The sequence below is a fragment of the Clavelina lepadiformis genome, chromosome 9 (genome assembly GCF_947623445.1).
Source record: "Clavelina lepadiformis chromosome 9, kaClaLepa1.1, whole genome shotgun sequence".
NCBI classification, from domain to species: Eukaryota; Metazoa; Chordata; class Ascidiacea; order Aplousobranchia; family Clavelinidae; genus Clavelina; species Clavelina lepadiformis.
The window spans coordinates 2084223-2106503 of record NC_135248.1 but is presented as its reverse complement, the minus strand read 5'-3'; the positions used below and the strand labels follow the sequence as shown (position 1 = coordinate 2106503).

Here is a 22281-nt window from a genome sequence, read left to right as displayed (position 1 = left end):
CTAAGCGCGCGAAAGAATCACGCATTTGCACAACACAATTGTCGTAAACAAACCAACTCGTTAGACGCATAGGCCGACGTTTCTTAGCGACCCATGCGGTCACAGTGGGCTTGCTACCCCACCAGTACCCCAGCCAGCGGTCTCACTTTTAGGGATTTGGTTCTAAATTGGAACTTTTAGCCCCTTTTAGGGACAAATCTAGGGATTTTTTGGGGATTTGGAAATTATTTTATTTAAATCGGCAAAGTGTTGGGAAATATTCTTGTAGCTTAGCCTACTTGTTTCTGTTCATTTAGAAGTTTATTTGAAATTTTAAAGAGTAACTGAAACTGCTTAGCCTATTTAAAACCTGGAGTGTTTCTGCATGAATTTGTTGATTGTTGCGTTATTGTATATTATGCATTATACTAACTTGGTCAATTTTTCTTAATGTGGTCAGGTGGAAGATATAATTTTAATTAAAATGGCATCAAGTGAACCTAGTTCTAAAAAGATCAAATATGATCAACGGTTCCGTGCGGAGTGGCTGCAACAAAAAGAATTTAAAGACTGGTTGATTGGTCCTACGAATACTCAGCGGAAACCAAGATGTTCACTCTGCAATAGAGAGGTCATGTGTCATCGATCTGCACTTGTGAAGCATACCAAAACGCAACTGCACATCAGAAATGTCAACAGCAAAAAAGCTGTACCAGCGATAGCGGATGCATTTGCAAAACATTTAACACAAAACACATATAAGGAAAACACGGAAGTGCAGATCGCTGCTTTTATAGCTGAACATAACTTGCCTTTCACCTTGGCTACTCCCTTGCTGTCGCTGATACAGTCAAGTGTACCTACCAACCCAGCGGAAAAAGTTGCCTTATCGCGAATGAACCTTAATGCCACAAAGTGCACCAATATTGTGAGGAAAGAAACTGGTTTATTTTTTGCTGAGAAGTGTTAAAAGCAATGCCACTGATACTGAAGTACATCAACACATTGCTGCTCAAATGAGTAGCTGGACATAATGGACAATAGTAGGCTAGACCTATAGACTACACAATGCAGTTATTTAAAAAAATATGGGTATATCTACAGCTCGCTTTTAGCATGTAAGCAAGTTTAATTTGTTTGTCATTTGTATATATATATGTACCCCTACTAGCCATCTTTGAGGTAATGTGATAACATAATAGTATAATGCGCTAATTATGGTTTAGGGATTTTTCATGCCATCTAGGGATTTTTTGGCATAGCTTTAGGGATTTTCTGGTTTTCATTTGTGAGAGCCCTGACCGTAGCATCATAGGTCTTTTTACAACCCGAAACCGGGGTTATAAAAACATGGAGACCTGGGTTTTTTAGGAAAATACTATAAAATGTTTTAATGTGCGATTTGGCTCGGTGGAATGCTATTCATATTGTTCATTATTTGCTTACTGCTTAATATACTTATCGCAATACGATTGTTGCGAAAGAAAAACGTCGGCGCTTCTGTGCCTGTTCCACCGCACTTTCACTCTGCACTTACGTCACACACGCTCGCTGTCCATGCTTTCACTTCTTGCGTGTGTGACGTCAGTGCAGAGCGGGTGTAATAAGGGCAGGATATTAACACAGAGCACCTTGACAAAGAGCGCTGGCGCGTGATATAAGCGCAAAGTGGGAGTGTGGGTAAACAGGCACACAAGCTTCAAAACTTCAAGCAGTTTATTTCTATTCCGTCATAGACAGGCGAACAAACTTTGAAACTTGATTATAGAATTACAGACTTGATCATTCATTACGCAATTCTGTTTTTGCTAAGGTTTAGCTTATTTTAGACAATAGAAATAGAATGAGTGACAAAAGTGTCGATGCTTTAATTTTCATGCTTCAATATTACGCAAACCAGTGAAAAAGTGTGCTTTATTGAAACAAACTGAATAAACATTTCGTTAAAAAAACACCAGGTTTTCATAATTCATATCGAGTTTATTATGGAATGAAAAAAACTGCTTTTATTCGAAACTCGAAAAAAAAACGGGTTTACCCGCTTATTCGCTGTCACATACCCTAAACCCGGGTTTTAAAAATTGACCCCGAATTGCAATCACTAGCTTCCGCCCATTTTTCATCATTCAATGGCCACAAACCGATTCCAGGAATTGATGAAACACTTGAGGTTCGACCACATTGACAGTCGCTGAGAAAGAAGAGCATTAGACAAATTTTGCTCGGTTTCAGAGGTTTGGAATTCATTCATAGATAATTAATTGCAAAAAGTGTTACATTCCTAATTTTGATCTTATCATTGATGAGCAGTTATTCCTTTGCAAATCACGCCGTTCATTCAAACAATACATGGCTTCAAAACCCAAGAAGTTTGGTATTAAATATTGTTAATGCCGAATCTAAATATCTGTGCAATGGTAAACCATATTAGGATAAGCAATCTTGCAATTGGCCTTCCTGCTGATGTGTGTTCGATGATGAACCCATATTTGAAGAAAGGTTACAATGTAACCATGGACAATTACTTCACAAGTTTGCGCCTGGCAGAGCAACTAAAATCTGAAAAACTACCGTTGTTGGTACCATAAGAAAAAAACGATGAAAGGTCCCTAATGCAGATTCTATTATGAAGTCGAAGATGCTGTACTCATCAGAAATATACATATCGCCATCTGATTGTACCCTTACAGTTTACAAAGATAAAACGACCAAGATTGTTTACCTTCTCAGCTTGATGTACAAGTCAGTTCATATTGATGAAAAGCATCGCAAAAAATTGCGAGAAACAGTAAAGTACTATAATGCCAGCAAAGTAGGAGTTGATTTCCTTGACGTGCGAATCTCACGTGCGAAAGTGGTACACGGCGATGGCCTGTGGCAGTGTTTTTCAATGTTCTTGATTTAGCGTGCATCAACGTTTACATAGTTTACCAAGAGGAGACTAAGTGCAAATTTTCTTGTCTGCAATTTCTCCTAGAACTTATCAATGATTTATGCACAAAAAAGGAAAATGTAGGCAATGGGGCATGTCCAAGACCTCCGTCAGCCAAAAGCTAACCGATCGCGGAAACAACGTCAATGCCAAGTAGAAGAATGCAGAAACAAATTACCATATCAGTGTGTCATGGAACACATTTGCTTTTAAAGTTATAAATGTAAAGTGCTTTAATTGTGTGAACTAATAAACCACAATGCAATCAGACTGGTGATGGATGATTGTAACGTTAAAGTATTTCTTAAACATTTATTTATCTTGAAAATAGGTCAACAAATTCTACGTGTTTACAAATTCAACGTAGCAAATGCATAAAGTTTGAAACAGGTTCTGAATTTAAAGCCTGAAACGCTATAACGTATTGTACAAAAATATAATATATAATAAACAAACAAAATATAAAAAATAATAAACAAAAATGGTATTTTGAAACAGCGGTCAAAAGTGACCGCTTGGTTTTCTTTAGGTAGTGAAAAATTTTGGTACTTCTAGTGTTAACCATCCACGTACACATAATCCGGCATATCCTGATGATACATGTTTCATATATGTACATACATCAAATATGCATCCTTAATGTTTCGTTGTGTGCATTTTAACATATATGCAAAGAGTGGTTATCTTTTAGTTCATTTTATTTGTTAGTTTTACAGTTTTATTTGGATTTGGTGAATCTTGCACCATTAAAGCACAACATCGTAGTTAACATGCCCCTCATTTTAAGCTCGATTTATATATTATTTGTAAACATGCTTTCTTTCTATTACACAGGCCAACAAAAAAAATTTTTTTTCAAAAGGCATGATATGTTAGATCGATTTAGGGGTATATCAGGGGCGCTGAGTCCGAAAATGTTATTACTTTTGCTGAATTGGCTCTAGTTTTTGAGATATTGCTTCTTCCTACATATACCATGAAAAGTTAGAAATGTATGCTATAAAGGTTAACAAAAACTGAAGCCATGTGAAGCAGCTATTTAGTTTTGCCCAAATGTTTAGTTGTCTGGCACAAATTACTCTCTTGGGAGGTAAATAAGACCTTACATTAGTTTATATCATCTCCCATCAAGCACAACATAAGCCTTAACATCTACACACAGCATAACATTCTTGATTTGGCAACAAAAATAACGTTTTAACGGGACAGAGAAGAAATGTTAATGCAATTTTTCTCTCAAGAAGATAATTTTGTATACTGTAAAAACATCGAAGGACTTCTTTCATCTATGGGTCTACTTGAATATAAACCAGAAGAATGGAGGTTATTCAACGACAGCTCCAAAAAAAGTTTGAAATGTGTGCTACTTCACAACGGAAACAAGTTTGCCTGTGTTCCAATTGGCCACTCAGTCGTTTTAAAGGAACACTACCAACGTGTTAAAATGGTCTTGAAGAAATTTTCTTATGCTGAGCATAACTGGGAGATATGCGTTGATTTGAAAATGGTCAACTTTCTCTTAGGACAAGGCGGCTACACCAAGTACCCCTGCTTTATTTGTTACTGGGATAGTTGGGCCACTGATCAACACTGGATTAAAAAGGAGTGGCCCATACATGAACAGCTTGTGCACAGATATAAAAACATTGTAAATGAACCTTTGGTCAGTCGTGATCGCATTATTTTACCCACATTGCACATCAAATTGGGTTTGATGAAACAATTTGTCAAGGCCTTAGAAAAAGATGGTGCTTGTTTTGATTACCTGTGCAAAGTGTTCCCTAGTCTTAGTATTGAAAAGCTGAAAGCAGGAATTTTTGATTGGCCACAAATACGAAAATTACTTTAAGATCAAGTTTTTCCATCACACATGACTGAAGTTGAGAAGGCAGCCTGGTACTCTTTCGTTGCAGTTGTAAAAGCAAGCAACTGTGTGGATCTCGTAGAAGTGAAGCTTACGAACTTTCAAGCTCTTGGATCAAGGATGAGCATAAAAGTTCACTATCTATTCAGTCACTTGGATCGCTTCCCTGAAAACCTCGAAAATATGAATGAGTGAGGAACAAGGTGAAAGGTTTCACCAAGATATCAAATTAATGGAAGAGAGATATCAAGGTAGATGACTCACATGATGGCAGATTACTGCTGGTGCCTAATGCGAAGCTGTCCACAACAAGACTACAGGCGAAAGTCGTACAAGAGGGCTTTCCTGCAGATGACTTTAAGCTAATTTGAGTAATTAACTAGAGTGCATCTAAGAACTTCACTAATGCACATCCTGAAATGGATATATTTCTTCGTAAAGTGTTTTGCTTTGAATACTCCGTGGTTAATGAAAAAAATTGATTGCTTGTTCATTTCGTCTATTTTACAAATTGTTGTCTTTCTTGTGTAGGCTTAGGCATACTTGGTTTGTTATTACCAAATTACTGCTATTTATTGTTCACTTCAAGCAAGTTTTAATGTGGTATTGGAAGCTTAGTCTCACAAATTGCAATATGTTAGGAGAATCTGATGAAAATACGAATAAATGGGGCATTTTTTGTGTTGAATATAAGGAAACGAATAGATTTATGCAGCATTTCCTCATTTAGCTAATCTCATTGTGTCTTTAGCTTTTGCTCATTCTTGTGGTTTTAGTGCACATAGACTTACAACAACATTTAATATAGGCAGTTCCTTAATATAAAATGCAACCTACCTTCAAATTTAAAAGATACCAAAAATATCGAAATTCGCTAATATCTTAAAAACTAGAGCCAATTTGCAAAAACTAATGGCATTTTCGAGTTCAGCGCCCCTGATATACTCTAAAATCGTTCTTACCTTCCATGCCAAAATTTTTTTGTTGGCCAGTGTTATGCATGAACAAGAATAGGACCATTTTTTTGCTTACTACAGTCAATAGTGAAATAAAGATGATTTCAAATGCGTGAAATTAACACATTTCAACTGGAGATTAAAATGATAAATGACATAATTCTTGGCTAATACTTAGCTAACTCCCTTGATGAATAGAATATATGTTGTTTGTGTTGGTTTTGTTTGGTGTATTCTGTACTAGAAAATCATTAAGGAAGAAAACAACATTTGTTTAGTTCAGAAAATTAGCTTTGTTTAATGTATGTTATAACATACATTACTATTAAGTTTGGTATAGCAATGTTTAAGATAATTTTGTTGGTTTGAAAATTAATGTTTGAACTATTCACTTTCAAATAGAATTAATCCAAAAGAACGCCTGAAAAAGTTACGCATAGTCAAAATTTTATTCAAATCAGCATCTTCATATGAGATTTATAAAAGCACTCATTTTAAAAACACAAAATTACCACATGGAAAAAAGTATATGAAATTCTGCATAAAACAATAAATCAAGATATGCTAGCAATAGAGCACTAAATACTGAAGCACCCACTTCAAAGTTATGGTAACTTGTAACGAAGAAAAAATTATAGCTTAATGCTGGCAAATCGAAGAACTTTTAATACTGGCAGGACATTGCTTGCCCAATTTAAAACGTATAAAATTGTTCTGAGGTATATATAGAGTATAACACCATAATTAATATGAGTGAATAATGCGAAAATGTAAATTTTCTATTAATGTAATCTGCAGTATATAACAAGAGTAAAAGCGTGGATTGCAAATAGATCTTACAGGTAGTACTTTTCAAAGAATTTGTTGATTATATTATATGAACACAAACTGATATGAAATCTAATTCCTGGACTTTTCTTATTTGCGTGGTGGGATTGAATATTTGTACAAGGTTGCACCAGTCGCACTGTGGAACTTCACCACCATATTTTCCGTGGTAGCCTCCACAGTTGCAAATCCAGCTAGGCCAAGAACACTTGCCCAGTGAAACTGTAAGCTGTTAGCTGGGATGTCACTTTCGTGTTTCATGCTAGGGTTCACGATGTCAACCGCTCCACTGACAAAGTATTCTACAGGCGAACCAGACTCGCGGATGTGCTGTATAGTTAACAGTAAAACAATTATGATCGATTCTACATCATTATTATCACATTCCATAAGTACAGGAATAAATAAATGGCAATATATATTTACTGTATATTGTTATGTGTTCAATATCCAGTGGCACTACTGTAATGCAATTGGGCAAAGCATTAACGATACTTGATCCTGATTAGTGGATGTGGTCAACAACTCTATGAAATATGACACAAAACATGTCTGACAGTTGGAACTTGCACAAAGGCTAACTTTGTACCCCAGGTGTTCCTCAGCTCGAGGGTAAAGATTAATTATGATAACACATACAACGTTATTACCAACAACTGTATGTTGAAACCTACGTGAGGCTGTACCTGCAAATTGTGGTCGTGTCCGCTAAAGTAAGCGCTTACTCCATATTTCTCCAGCAGCGGCTTCAGTTTTTCAACGAGGCATTGGGTAGGACCATGCTCAGCTACAGACCAGACAGGAAAATGCCCCGCTACCAACACATAATGGTTCCTACAAAACAAGTTCCAGGCTAGTGAATATAATGTACAGTAAACATGCCCGATACAGAAAGTATTCAACCCCCGACAACTTAGTCAAATATAACTGACTTTAATCTGAGTCAGAGGGGATGAATCAAACGACCAATTGTAACAAAATTTCAGGCGTAAGTGTTAGTGCTAGTGGTATGAGACCATTGTTATGGCAATAACCTTGAGCAAGATATTAAGCTCAGTTGTTATTGGTCAATAGTTGTGTTAAGCAGCACAAAGCCCAACCACATCTAAAACATAACAAACAGAAAATGTAAGAAGGAGATCATAAACCTGATAGCATAGGCATCATGAAAGGAAATTTTCTGGGCATGCAAAATTCGTGTTGTTACAGTGTGTTAGGAGAGAGTTTTCAATAAACACAAATCATGGACTAATTACTATGTAATATAAGACGTTGCTGACAATTCTATCAGCTGCGTTTATATATGCTTTTTCGCAATTTAACGTAATCGTGCCATGTTTAAACTACTTTAGTTTCATTTAAACCTTTTTCTATGCATTGTGATTGAGAAAGCATATGTCATACATCCAAGCACATCTTAAATTGCACTGGAAGGCGAGCCAGCTACAAGAGAGCATAATCGATAAAAAAGCAAAATGCATATGGGCTTTAATGACAAATTGGTAGAAGTTTTACAGCAACTTTTAACCAAAACACTAAAATGCTCTGACTCAGTGCCAGTGGATAAAATGCTTGTTTTAACCAGCCAAGGTGTTTGAAATATACACAGTAGGTAAAACATAACTGAGAGTGCAAAATGGTTGGCAGAAATGAACAGGCTTGCAAGATGCCCGTACGACATAATCAACAGCTACCGCTATTGCTTGGTAACCAGGGTTTGAGTATTGAGAAATAATCCGCAAATTCGGGTCACGAAAAACCTCTTCTCAGTTTGAAAATAAATATTCTGACAATATTTTCACTTACTTGTTGTCCTTAATACTGTCCTCAATGAAAGCTAACTGATCTGAAGCCAAACGTTGATCAAATATACCAGACGGCTGACCTTCGTCAGAGTCAGAAAGTGTATTGCCACACAAGGTCACGGTATCAATCATGACAATGGTAATATTCATATCAGGCCTTTGCACTTCTATGTTGTACCTGAAGAGCAAACAGTTTATTTAGTTTATTTATTTAGTTAATTTAATTAAAAGTAAGCAAAGCAAAACAGTTAATTTCAAAAACTAGTTTCTTTCTGTTATCAAAGACAATTTATATTAACCAACCAAAGTTGGGGAAAGTTCCATCTGTGCGATCTCTTGCTGTATGCAATTTGCGCTGTAATGTTACCGCGATGATCATGATTTCCAGCCAAGATGAACCAAGGAGTATCTAGAAATGATTCATCAGAAAACACTTTCTCAAAAGTATTCTGAAATGTAAGATACAGAAAGTGAAACAGCACAGCTGCATAGTAAATAGAGTAACCCATGGCTTGCCTGGTTATTTATATAACTTTAAACAATATTACAAGTTATATCCTGATTATGTCTGTCTGCCACTAATTACAGATGCACAGATCCCACCTGAAATCGAGGATCAAATTCATCAGTCACTCCATCGTAATAGAAATTGTCACCCAATGCTACAACAAAGTCTGTGTTGTGAAGCTTAGCCTTGCTCATCATTTCCTTTGCACAAGCTAATTCAAAGGGTGAGTAGTAGGGGTAGATGGGAATACCACCCCAGTCTCCCATTACTATCATATTCACTTCAGTTTTATCTACAAAGATTTAAAAAAAATAAAACCTTGTGTCGATTATATGGAAGCATGCACTTAGAAAAATGAAGCCGTAGTCAATAACGTACATTAATATGATATATACTTTTACGCTGGAATCTAGTGACCTTCTGTTTGAAAAATAAAATAAGATAAAAATTTTTTTTAGTTAACTAAAGCTGGTAAAATTTGAGGCTTTCTAGGAAACAAGAATGGGTTATACGGGTAACAGATGCATTTTTAACCCATATTTTTGCCGTGGATGTGGTTGTTTGTTTGATTTAAAATCTTCTACTAGGCATTGTAATAATGTCACTGAAGAAACCACCAGTGATGCCCAACAATAACATTTGAATAACAAATCACCATATATAATTTTCATTTCACAAGTAGGATATATATACATATTTTTGTATATATTTCAAAGCATTTTTCAATGGGGCCAGATAAAACTATACAACTGTATAAACTGGAATTTTGAGTAGTCCTGTAGAAAGTCTTTACTTTGACCTGGTCACATAACATTGGCCCAATCGCTAAGAAATGTCAATAAATGTGTTGTAACTTGTGAAACTTGGCTTATATACAGAGGTTCTTTGTAGTCTAAGTCAGAGGTTTGTAAAATGTGTCTTAGGTTATCAAAGGTTTGTTTTCTTTAAGACTTTCGTTTCTAACATTTCAATTTGGTTCTTTGAATAGCAGAAGCTGTAGCTTAACATACGTACATGTTACACCATGTTTGTTTCCACAGTATGTAAAGACCTTGTATAAATGATTATTACAGCAGTGAGTGTGAAATTTGTATCCTGTGCTAATAAAGATATGTAGATGTGGGCTTAAATTTAACCATTTTCTATGAAAAGGGCTCCAAACAAAAGCCCACTCTTATTTAATTACGTAAGAACCGGTGCCAAATGTTACAAACATACTTTACATCTGCTTTTTGTGTAAGTGCACTGTGTATCTTATACTAACCAGAGGCTAGCTATTTCAGATTTTCTTACCATGGTAAGTATATTTAAGTAAACCTGTAGAAGTGTTGATTGGATCCCAAGTAAAAGGTTATCGCCGGCAGGCCAAAAAGAACTTAATGTGATTATACTGAACAATTTCTTCAGGCAGCATTGCATAAAATTATGCATAAGAAATGTCTCAAAGAACAGCAGCTACAAGTTATGGAAGGAGTTTCCTAAAATACAAGTGCACAAAAAAGATTGGAAGACTGCAGCGATAAGTGAAGTTGTGGAGCAAAGCTTTCAAGCTCATGATTACTGATGTTCACCATGATGGCTACGTGGCAGCTGTGTATGAGCAACAATGGCTGACAGCAAAGGTAACCAAAGCAAAAGCAATCAAAGGAGAGCGGGAGTTAACTTAAATTTGTTAACTATTTAGTAGTTTAACAATCTTAACTAGCTAATTTAAATAAATGGCAGTATAAATTGCTGTAGCGCATTTGCAGTTTTAAATTTTGTTTTAAGTATATGATAGTTGTTTGGTGTAACCAGTTGTTGCAGTTTTTGCCTCTTGTAGACAATAATCCTATTTATCGACTTATGTTTTATGGATTTAACCAAGTATAGGTTTAGAGGCCGTGCTAGTTGTTACCAGCAAATATTAACGTTATTTTTCTTGAGCACGTTTTAAGCCTTTTCGGCTTTGCCACTTTTTCCTGTTCATTGACGCTTGTTAGTAACAACTGGCATGATTTTTCGTCCCCACCGCGCTTTTGACGAAAAATAAATGAATTAATGAATGTATTTGGTAATCTGAGGTACATTAAAAAAAACCTTGAAGAGCTTATGTAAGTATTAAACAACCATAAATTCACCTTTCCCCTCAAATTGCACACAAAACATATGCTTTCATACAATGGGTCAAAACATAAGCCCACTCTTTTGTCCTTAAAAAAAACAAGGCCATGTTCTTTGGTTCTGCATGAACATAATAACCTACTTAATCCAGTAAAAGAGCAATAATATAATATGCATTGAAACCTGTAAAATTAATCAAAATCAGATAGAGATATTTAGATACACTATAATATTAGAAACAGAACACTTTTTAAAAAGTTTGACAAGTGGCTATCTAGGGCTACTAGAGTAACTTCATAATTTTAAGCAAACTTTGGACTAAATATTAGCTTAAATGTTATAGGTAAAGTGTATTGAAAAAAACTCATAAATTGTGTAGTGTTAAAGGTTACCTGATCTGTGAAACAAGGTCCTTCCATTTTGACAAGCACACAAAACCACAATGGACAACAATATAACCGAAATGGAGAGAGAGCAAGGCATAACTCAATTAAAACACATACACTACTAATACTAAACCGTGACCCTGTGCAAAAAACGAAACGGTTTAAAAACACCATGCTGTTACAAGACAATAGTTTACTTCCGGCGATTCTTTCAGTTGTCACACATTGTACATTGCATTATCCATTTTCCGCTTAAGCTTTCATAACATGGTTGGTAATTGGTATTCTGATGACAAAGAACAGCAAAAAGGTAACCTACCTAGGGTATTCCCCTACAGTCACATGATACCAACTGTTTTTATGTGTACAGAGATGTTGATTTAATAAAGGTATGCTGTCAGCTCTGCTTGACTAGGTCAAACAAGCAGTTGCAACTTTATCGTAGCTTTCTATGCTTCACCAGAAAAAAGCGCATTATTAAAACGTTTTTTTGGTCTATGATCTTTTTACAGCTTACGAAGTTTAACATTGTATGAATGAGTTAACCCATTTTACTGAAGTCTTGACCATAGCTATGGTTATAAAAAAAATATACCTATTTACCTTTCGACTTTAAAAGTCTTACCTAATCATCTCGACAATAAAGCCTTCCACTGATAAAATGTAATATTTTATTGCAAGCACTCGCCCATAGTTAATGTTCATTTTATCGTAAATGTTTCGATCTCCATTGAGACGTGGTAAGCAACGAGCATCGCTAAGAAACCTGATTAAGGAATGTAGAAAACGTACGTATGAGTGTTGAACAGTTTTAAACTAAATTGGGGAAAGAATGATATAAGGACTGATAGATACAGAATAAAATGGAAGGTATACCCTAATGGCCTAATGAATCATAGAAACACGCCTTAGTAAAGTTAGCCTACATAAGCCAATGCGTAATATGCATCTATCTAGGTATTATATTGAAGTATAGACAACGAGGGTGAGAAAAACAGAAACTACACGAGACAAAAGAATTTTTTGAGTCAAATTCTTTTGCGACTAGCGTATACAAACAAGAACAACATGCATTACACGAACAAATTAACTAACAACTTTACTGCTCGTATCGTTCGCCTATCCAACTGTTGTAAGTTTTTTGTTCGAACTCTTCGCGTTTGATTTTAAAAGAATGACAGATCACAGTTTAACAGCTTCACTCCGTCTCACTTGTTCAGTGTTAACACGAAGAAGCAGTCCCAGGCTGGTTCCTACGTCTGATAATTAAGTCCACCGATTTTTCCACTGCGCCACGACTTCCTCCCAAACTAGACGGCTTTCCTACAATTTGACCTTATTGGTTTGATGAGACTTGCGCAATTTTTGTTCACTTTGATGCAGCCTAACCGTTACAGCGAAGCATCTCACAAGAAAAGCGAAAAGTGACTGGGCAAGGTTTTGAACTCGAGAGCTCTGGAAGATGAAGCGGGAACTTACAGCGGGTGACGCATTAACCGTTGTTGATATCTAAATACTATACGAATTTTAAATCATTCCAACATGAGCTCTTATTAAGTATCAAGACTTAGCCACTTTACATCGCTTCCGTTTGTTGTCACAACATGTTGCACATTATCCACTCAGACTTCAGTCTTGGTAGTAGCGTCGCATGGTAAAGCGCATGCGTTTAAAGGCTGATGTTCCGGGTTCGATTCCAACCCACTTCACTCTTGTTTCATGAAAGGTTCTCCAAGATCCAGGATCATAGCAGGTAAGACTAAATTAATTTGCTTTCTTTCACTAACTCCTTCATATTAATCCAACTCTATGTAAATCGCTGCTCGCTCAATTGAAATCAACACCCAAAATCTTCTCCACTTTCACTGGGTGGAGACTGGAGAGCTTCACTCGCTCCATCCCGCTTGTCCAGTGTTCATTGGCATAAACTGGTAGGTACCAACTAACACTAGCAGTGTTCATAACAGGTGCTAGCAGTGTTCATAACGTAAGCCAACATGTAAAAGCATAGCAGCTATACTTTACTTAGCGTCTCAGTTTTAGTTTTTTTAAACAAAAAGTAATTGACTCGTCGACTCGTGGAACTCATCATTTATCCCTGGCACAGTCTTTAAATCACAGAAAGTTGGGAAGAGTGGTGGGAAGCGCCAATTATTTATTATTGATGGTTGAAAACCGACAACGCTCGTTGAGAGAAATAGTTACGTAGATTAACATCGTTGATTTGTATTTATACTTTCTTGCCATCAAGATTAGATCATACTCAATGAAGAGACCAAGTCGGGAATCGAACCTACTCCTCGTCTCACAACCAACATGCGCTTTAACACAACTCGCCACCGAGAACACGAGTCATCAACTGGACCAATTGCTAACAAGTCATTTCATCAGGGGGCGGAACCAGCAAACTTGCATGCTGATGTGTGGAGTAAATTACGCGGTCTTTTGATATTATAAATTTATTTAAAGTATTTTGCTGTTATTAATAAATTTATTACAAAGAAAACGATAAAACAAGCTTTAAAATAAACAAAAATTCCCGCCACTCTATTTTGTAATAATCCAGAGTAACGCAGTAGTTTTGTTAGAAAACTTTAATGAAAATTGCGTAAGCAAGATAAATAAAATATGTGATGGGGAAATGTAAGTTGCTGAAGACCTCTTCACATCTGGGTTGGTGGTGTTTTTAAATTTGACTATCTGCTGTTGCGTGTTCATTACTCTTGAATGCAAATGATTGCTTGCTTTGACTCATAAACTGCAAACATTGAAACACTAACAATAATTAACCTACCTACAAAAAAACATTATTTAATCAACCTTAACACTAAAGCGATATGACATTTCCAACCTGGAACGTTTAATATGTCATAAATAATGGGTTTGCACATTCTACGAACTGATCCGCAAGGTTTCGAACTTAAAGCTAATTCAACTTTCTGAAGTTTCGTGAGGCGTACCTTCGTTCACCAGGTCAATATAAGAGAACACCTGTACATCTGCTGACTTGCGCACAACGGTGAAAAACATGTAAAAACGGTGCCTATACACAATAAAACAATTTTTTATTATGTTTCTACAGCATACGCACATATACAATTGATAGGACTATTGAGAAATTTGAATTTCCATCACAACCATCAACCGATCATTTAAAAAGCAGTTTACATCAACAGGCAGTAGTCAAAAGCTTCATTTACTTTAAGTTCAGTTGCGAAGGGTGTTTGAAATGATGTTGAAATGACGTTGCAAACTTTGAAAGAAGTATACGCCCCTACACCGTGTGGTAACAAACATAATAAGAAACTAACCAACATAAACGTCACGTCACGCTATATGAAAGAACGACGCGGGACTTGTAATAGGGTCAATGCAATGCAACTAATTCAAACTCCGGCAAACAACACCGCGCTCAGTTACTTGGAAATGTTGCCGAAAAAACTAGCAACCAAGTGATCGTTGTCTGATGATGATAGAAATTCTTTTCCCTCAGCCTTTCTAATGAACAGCCGCAGAAATTTTTGATAGAGGCATGTGGTTAAGTACACATTACACATGCTTTATATAATGTTAGTGTGAGGGTGCCTTCTCGCAATTTGCAGTACATTGTATACGTGTCGCAATCCGATGCAAGTAAAATACCGTCTGTATGCTGTAAAAACTCGCAAGCTTGCAAAACTGGACGCAGCAAACTTTCACATGCAATTACAGAAAGGTTAAAAGATAGGACAAGTCACATTCTTCGTCAGGTAAAGGATATTTCTACCAAAGTTTAAAACGATATTTTTATTTCAATATTTTTTACTGTGAAATAACTGTATTAAGATGATGTTGGCTTATCTATTGAAAACATCAGACGTGTATGTACATCAGTGGTTAAAATTGGAAAATACAAAGGTACCTTAAGCTAAAATGAAACTTAACGCGGGGAATACTGTTGATGAAGAGAATAACTTGCAAACGCCCCTTTTTAAATTCCTAGAAACGAAGCCAACGCCAGACTGGGTACTTCCCAGACGGAACAAACATACACACCAGGCTGGGAGATACTTAAGTAACAATTAATCACGCCTTTTATCACACTAAACAACACAACATCTGCACTGCTACATTTCATACAGGGTTTTTGTCATCTTCATTCTACATATGGACCTGTAAGGAAAAACAAGATACATTTTGAGTAGTTATTTCATATAAAATGGAATTCGCCAACAGTGATTGAGGTTACTGTGAATTTTCAACTACAGTCAGTGACTAATCGTTTGTATGAATTTTTTATAGTGATGACACTTTTTCAGTGTCTCTGCTCTTGTTGGCAAATTTCACTGTTGGCAAATTTAACTCTAAATGCATAGTTCTCAGTCACATGATTACGCACAGGCTTAAGCGAACGCAATCGATCAAATAAGAAACATGATTAATCTTAACGTGGACTTTATATACCGAAGCCAGATAAAGTGAAGGGACAAACCTTAACCCTGTTTTCAATTTAAATTAAACCGCAGAAAAATTTTCATTTTTAAATTTGGCCATCTCTCACTGTATACAGAAGATTTTGTGTCAACTGACAACAGATCAACAATCATTGTAAGTTACGGGAACTCACATCACATGAAGATTTTTGATGTCCATTACTCTTGTTTGGTTTCCTCTTCGGCACGATCATCGTAATCATCTGCACGACGGCGTTCAACTGCAAACTCCTCCTCTCCGTGCTTTGTTACAACATACTTGCTATTATTACATCACAATCAAAAGAGTTTAACCAGCTAACGGTTATGCAGTGGATGTTATTGATATATTGGTTGTGATCAATTTAGCTTAAACAGCAAACATTTAATGAAGCATGTTCTTTCAAAACGATGGCAGTTATTTACTGGTAACTACCTCCGATTGGGGTTGTCCCAAAAACTCGCACTCTTCAAATAAATAACTTACAGATTGTGCTTGAACGATGGTTTATGTATAATGCAAGTTTCACCGCTATTACCACCCTATTTGTGGGCAGGTCAAGTAATTCGGAGTGGGGGGGGGGGGGGGGCTTATTATGAACAAAACAGAGCAGAATGCTTTAAGCGATTGCAAATTGTAACCAGTGGATCACGCATCCATTCAAGTATCCTGGAAATGTTTAACTAATTTTATGATTATTAACTACAACTTGGCGGTTTTACTGCTTCTCGCTCAAGCAGACTTACCACAATATTAAGGTGCATCTGTTTGATTTAAGTGCTTACAAATGATGACATACTTATTACATATTGGCCCAAGGTTTAATTAGTCCAAGCTTGTGCAGATGACAAGCCCATTTTGTAACCACAGTAGGCCAGCAGCTATGAAGAGTTAGACCAGATCATTTATATAAGACAGCTTAATAAATGACAGACAGGAGTGGACACACCCTATGTGTTGTGTATACCTAACTGAATATTGAATTGAGTTATATGCTTTTAGTTTGAGACTTTGCAACTGTACAACAAGATTTTTAATTGTACTAGTCTTAGTGATAAGTGTATTTCTGAAAATCCAACATAAAACACAATAAATTTCTTTGAATTTAAAATGTATGATGACATGTTCTGACGATCAATTTTTCCGCATCACTTTGCATGTAATGTGTGGCCATTACCAGTCTGGTTGTGCTACCGACCTATCTTTATCAAAATTTTATCCTAGCGCTTAATGCATACCCCTTCCGCATTTGGTGACTTGACATCCAACTTGGGTTTCTCCTTTCCGAGCTGCTCGTAATAATCATCCATCTGATCCGAAGTTGTTTTCAAATACTCAGCGAATTCTTCCCATAGGTTTTCCGGAACTGCAGGAAAATGAATGAAACAAGATGACTTCAGTGCTTCAAGATTAGATTTTTAGGGAATTCACGCAACACATAATACTACGACATACTAATACATGCACAATACACACTACCATACTATGCGCTGATAAAATATTTTAAACACAATTGACAACGTTTTCTTTTCTAAATAATACTACAGTGATTATCAGCACAATGACAGCATGTTATAATAGTGTTCAATATCACCAACACCCAACCCACGACTCGCATGTAGCCAAATTAAATATTTCCATTGTTACGTAAGCTTAGTTCAATGACAGCTAGTCTTAATCTTCGTAAGCAGCAAACTGTTGTCCAGAAAAATGTGGTCGGTGGAAATTAACCAAAGCTGACTTATTTTATCCCCAAATGACCTGTGACCGATACAAAAAAAAAACTTTTGCTGCAACCTCTAAAACCTGCCTTCATTTATTTTTCTCGAGTTAAGAAGAAAAGTTAGAGAAAAGTTCTGTTAAAGTTGATCCTGTGCAATAAGACCTTGATCGTATTAAACAAGATAATGTGTAAAAGTTATTCAATGTGTGGCCCTCAATAAAAACTAATGTGAGTTTTGGCGCAGTGAGATATTTCGATTAAACACAGCTGTTCTAAGTAACGATACTTACTGGTAACTGCCGATCGATAGAATCTTGTCTGCTCGGTGACACGGAGAAAGACTCCACGTTGATTTTGCCCGACGTCAAGAAAGAACTACGAAGCAATATTTTTATGACAACAACAATTAAATGCAGAAAAATGTTAAGTAGTAAAACGCTTTGTCAACATTACACCAACTTTGACACTCTTGCTTGTAGCGAGCAAGTAACTGCTGTGGCTTGAAGCTAAAAATACTAAAGGGAAACAATACATCTAGGGAAGCCCATTTTACATCGTAAGTCGAAACATGACAAAGGTCACAGCTTGGTTGTTTTAGGACAGTTTAGTTTAATAACCCTAATTACCAATCAAAACTGGCATAAGACAAAGATGTGGGAAATATTAAACCACAGCACGGTGTTACTTTTGTCTTATTTCAAGCCGTCCTTTGAGAAGATCGAAGAACAAAGCTCCTCACCTGCTTTGGTCTGCGATTTCCAATCACGTGAGGAGGTGGCAGCTCTGGTTGATCCAGCGCTTCCTGACCAAACTCATCAATGAGTCCTGTAAGAGCATCCCTGAACTCCACCATCCCTGGAGAAAAGATGCATGGACAATGGGGTCAATAAAGTGAGGTGGATAATTTAGCTTAATTTGATAATTTTGGCAGCAAAATAATTTAGCTTAGAAAACACAGCTATGTTTTCTGAATGTGAACTACTTCTGGTGAGCAAATTTTTTAATATTGCATCACAAAAAACTAGAAATTTGACGACATAATATTTAGTTCTGAATCTTTCGTGTTTATAAACATTAGTATTAGAAAAATCATTAGGTACATACAAAAGATCTTATAATGTCACATGCACCCATGTAATTGTGAAATATATCCACAAACCACTGTTCAAAACACCAATAGACAAAACATTTATTGTTTCAGACACAACTAATAGTAATATAGCGGCAGTGATTTATTCCCTAGTGTAACAGCTGCACTAACAACTACAGCAACATCAAGTCAGGCACAAAAGTTGTTGTGCTCAAGCACGCATGGCATTAACCTGTGTATAATAAATCACTTAAAGAATATTCATTACATGAAAACAAACATTCCCTAAGTCACAATTCACACATAAAGCCAATCGGACAAAGTTTCACTGCCTTATGATTTATTGATAAGCTGTAACGCTGGAGACATCATACCTTGCTGCTATAAGAGTGCATAGCTGTATAAGGCATAGATAAATGCATATGGTTTGCAAAAACCTGAGTTTACAAGTTATAAAGGCGATGCACACAGACAAAGTTACCTTGTGCAGGAAGTGCGATTTGGGGCGGATTCATCGGGCGTCCGTCCTGGTTATATTGGCTGAAAGCCTGTTGCTGCCTGTAATGCAAGAGTGGTGCAATAATAATAACCTTGAAGTGGGACCGTAAATTAAGCTTTAACAAACTAAGTTGTAAGTGGTTTGTTGTATAAACTACAAGCGCAAGTCAATTTCATAATTGTCAATGAAAAAAATTAAAGATGCATGCGATGTATTTTGTTATGTCGATATGTTATCTTAAGAACTGCTGTACAGGAAGATATGCAATTAAGCAGAATGAGAAACAAAACCGACAATAATAGGAAGTTGAAACATACATACGATACATCGTCGAATTACATTTCCTAGTCCAACCAAACGATGCCAAAATAATGCTAACTAATATTGTATTATTGATACCAATAATTCTGCCAAAACAATTCCACTTATCTCTATCTGTAATATTTCGCTATCTTAGTTCTTTTGTGGTCGGCAGAACAAGCCTGTTACCTGACTCTTAGAAAGCGACCACGTTGATTCTCCTTCAGATCAAGAAAGTAACGTTTGTTGTCACGAGTGATTCTCTCGGTCTTCAACGATGCACGACGATCCTCAGGCTGATAAAAACAAACGCACTTTAACCTAGGGTACCAAAACTGGGATAAGCTTACCCTCGGGGGTAAATTTTATTCATCTATTGGGTCTTGGAGTGTGCTGACTTAATAGTTATAAGTAGCATTGAAATATATACTCATGAAAATAAATTTCCATTGCTGCATCTTTTCATGAGTCATGCCGTCAAATAACATGACAATGACATTAGCTTTCATTTAGTTTACAGAACACTTTGTTTTATGCTTTACAAAAATTAACATAGATAATTACATATACATACTGTACAAATAATTATTTTAGTATTTAAACAAAGCAAACACCATTCACATATAAATGATAACTTTTTTTTAAAACTTACTGGTGGTTCATCTGGATTAGTTGGTCCAAGAGTCGAGTAATGCTCGATAAAATCTCCCAGAATGTTGCGAAACTCATGAGCAATTGACATCGACAAGGTCAGTCTGTTCTTGTGACCACCAGGTGTTACCTAAAACGTTTCCATACAAAAAGACTGTTATTTGGTGCAATGGTGAATAAAATTTAACGTATAAACTTTTGTACGTTGGCAAACAAAAGTGAGATCAATTGCAGAAACAGTTTGTCAAAGGCTTTTTATATTAGTTTTTCCCACCAGGTTGCCGCTAGATATCAGACAAAACAATGGATTTGCACCGCAAGCTTTTAATAACAAGCTAGAAATGTAACCATGAAGTGGCGAGTTAATCTGCAAACATAAAAATATCATAATTGCCAACCTCAGCAATTTTAATGAAGCGTCCGCGTGAGTTTTGCTTCACGTCAAGGTAGAAACGTTTATTTTGGATGTAGACCATCTTCGAGGCCAACTCCTCAGTGTCCATCTGCTGCGGGCTACGATATGACCTGGAACCTGGACACAGAACAAAGGACATTCAATGCTTTTCAAGACAGTAAAAATAGCAATACAACACCGATTGTAACAACACATAAAATTGATAGGCCTAACAACTAATAACACAATCAATCATTTTATTTTTCGCCAAAAGCATGGTGGGGACGAAAAATCAAGCCAGTTGTTACTGACACGCGCCAATGAACAGAAAAAAGTGACAAAGCAAAAAAGGCTTAAAACGTGCTTAAGAGAAATAACGTTGATATTTGCTGGTAACAACTAGCACGGCCACTAAACCTATAATTAGTTAAATCCATAAAACATAAGTTGAAAAAGCGAAAATTAAGCAAACGAGCAGGTGGTGTGTTCAAGCAACTGATGAATGAAAATTGCTTCAGTGTTGTACATCAGTGGAGCATCAATATCATTAAATCCATACCTCCAGCCTCCTGTTCACCATTGCTGTCTCTTTCTGCCATTTCTAGTGATCTTTCAATTCGTTTTTCCACAAATTCAATCAAATCTCATCCCCTACCAACAATTTCAAAGCACTCAGCACAGCTCACCGCACAACCTACACCACAACCAAAGCCTAAAAAAACAGAAAAAAGCATGTACGTATATCTATGATAACTATGTTGTCCAAATTTCATTTATCACTGTGCCTTGTTCTCAACAAGACTTAAAAATTTTGCTGCTGCATGTCAAGATACTTCTAAAAATTTGCCTTTCAACGCAGAAAGACTTCAACACAGATAGGACTGTTGTTGCATGTAACAGGAAATCTATTTTACAACTAAGTATATATACTTTAATTCAACTCTTGTATATCTTTAATCCTACAAGCTGAGATGTATAAGTACTTCTTTGCTCAATGTGGCGCTACGAATATTTGCAATGCTAGATTACAGAGTTCAGCCAAAATAATTTGGTTATTCTTTTTGTAAAATCAGTTTTAAACCTAAACCAAAAACACAGCTTGGTACACCCCTAATTCCAATATGATTTCGGCGCTAACTCTGATTTTTCACACATAAAAACATATGACTCTGTTCACAAATAAGTTGGGTGCAATACCTTTTGTTTGTATTTGTTTGCATTTAACTGCGTTTGGCCATTAGCAGAATACCTAAGAAGCTAAATGTCAGAATGTACGTTTTGGTCTTGAACAAAATATTCCAGTTTGTGATTAAGAAACTGACAGACTCAGTTGGACGGCAAAGTCATGCATTTGTATGGTATGGTACATGATGATCTTTATCTTCGGACTGAGAAAAGCCTTTGCACGGCTTAAACCTGGCAATGATTTCTTATCACTCGAACTCCAATTACCGAGCTGGTCTTTGTGCTTGGCATTTCATTTGCAATTTTAGATTTTATTTGCTGCGCTACTTGTAACAATTTTTTTATTTTTTTTTACATCGTATTGCCCGAATTTGGAATTGTTCACTCATAGTGGAAAGTGTGGCACTTGCATGAACAAGATTCATCAACCTGCACACAACATGTTTTTTCTTCACTCCGATTTGTAATCATTAAAAAAAGAAAAGCTGGTTGTTTGAATGCCAATTTAGAAAAAATAAACTTTAGAATTATGGCTTTAGTCTGGTCTGTATTTCACGGCAGGATTCGCCAAGATCTCAGGTGTGCAATTGCCCACCAATTATGCTACTACTTAATCTTTCCTCATA

At 36.3% G+C, this 22281-nt stretch overlaps 2 protein-coding genes across 2 annotated transcripts; both read right to left on the bottom strand.

The window, feature by feature from the left end:
* Window positions 1–6161: 6161 nt before the first annotated feature.
* On the bottom strand, window positions 6162–11522 carry LOC143471055 (tartrate-resistant acid phosphatase type 5-like). The gene is made up of 6 exons (XM_076969390.1): window positions 11368–11522; window positions 8968–9164; window positions 8668–8813; window positions 8366–8542; window positions 7246–7393; window positions 6162–6889 (listed from the first exon to the last, which is right to left on the bottom strand). The coding sequence occupies exons 1-6, from the start codon at window positions 11456–11458 to the stop codon at window positions 6650–6652; spliced, it is 999 nt and encodes a 332-aa protein (XP_076825505.1). The 5' UTR covers window positions 11459–11522; the 3' UTR covers window positions 6162–6649.
* A 2887-nt stretch (window positions 11523–14409) lies between these two features.
* Window positions 14410–21179, bottom strand: LOC143470861 (transcriptional regulator protein Pur-beta-like). Its single transcript, XM_076969147.1, has 10 exons — window positions 21030–21179; window positions 20475–20608; window positions 20078–20206; window positions 19615–19721; window positions 19108–19184; window positions 18276–18391; window positions 17827–17911; window positions 17052–17179; window positions 15968–16076; window positions 14410–15513 (listed from the first exon to the last, which is right to left on the bottom strand). The coding sequence occupies exons 1-9, from the start codon at window positions 21067–21069 to the stop codon at window positions 15993–15995; spliced, it is 900 nt and encodes a 299-aa protein (XP_076825262.1). The 5' UTR covers window positions 21070–21179; the 3' UTR covers window positions 14410–15513; window positions 15968–15992.
* Window positions 21180–22281: the final 1102 nt, after the last annotated feature.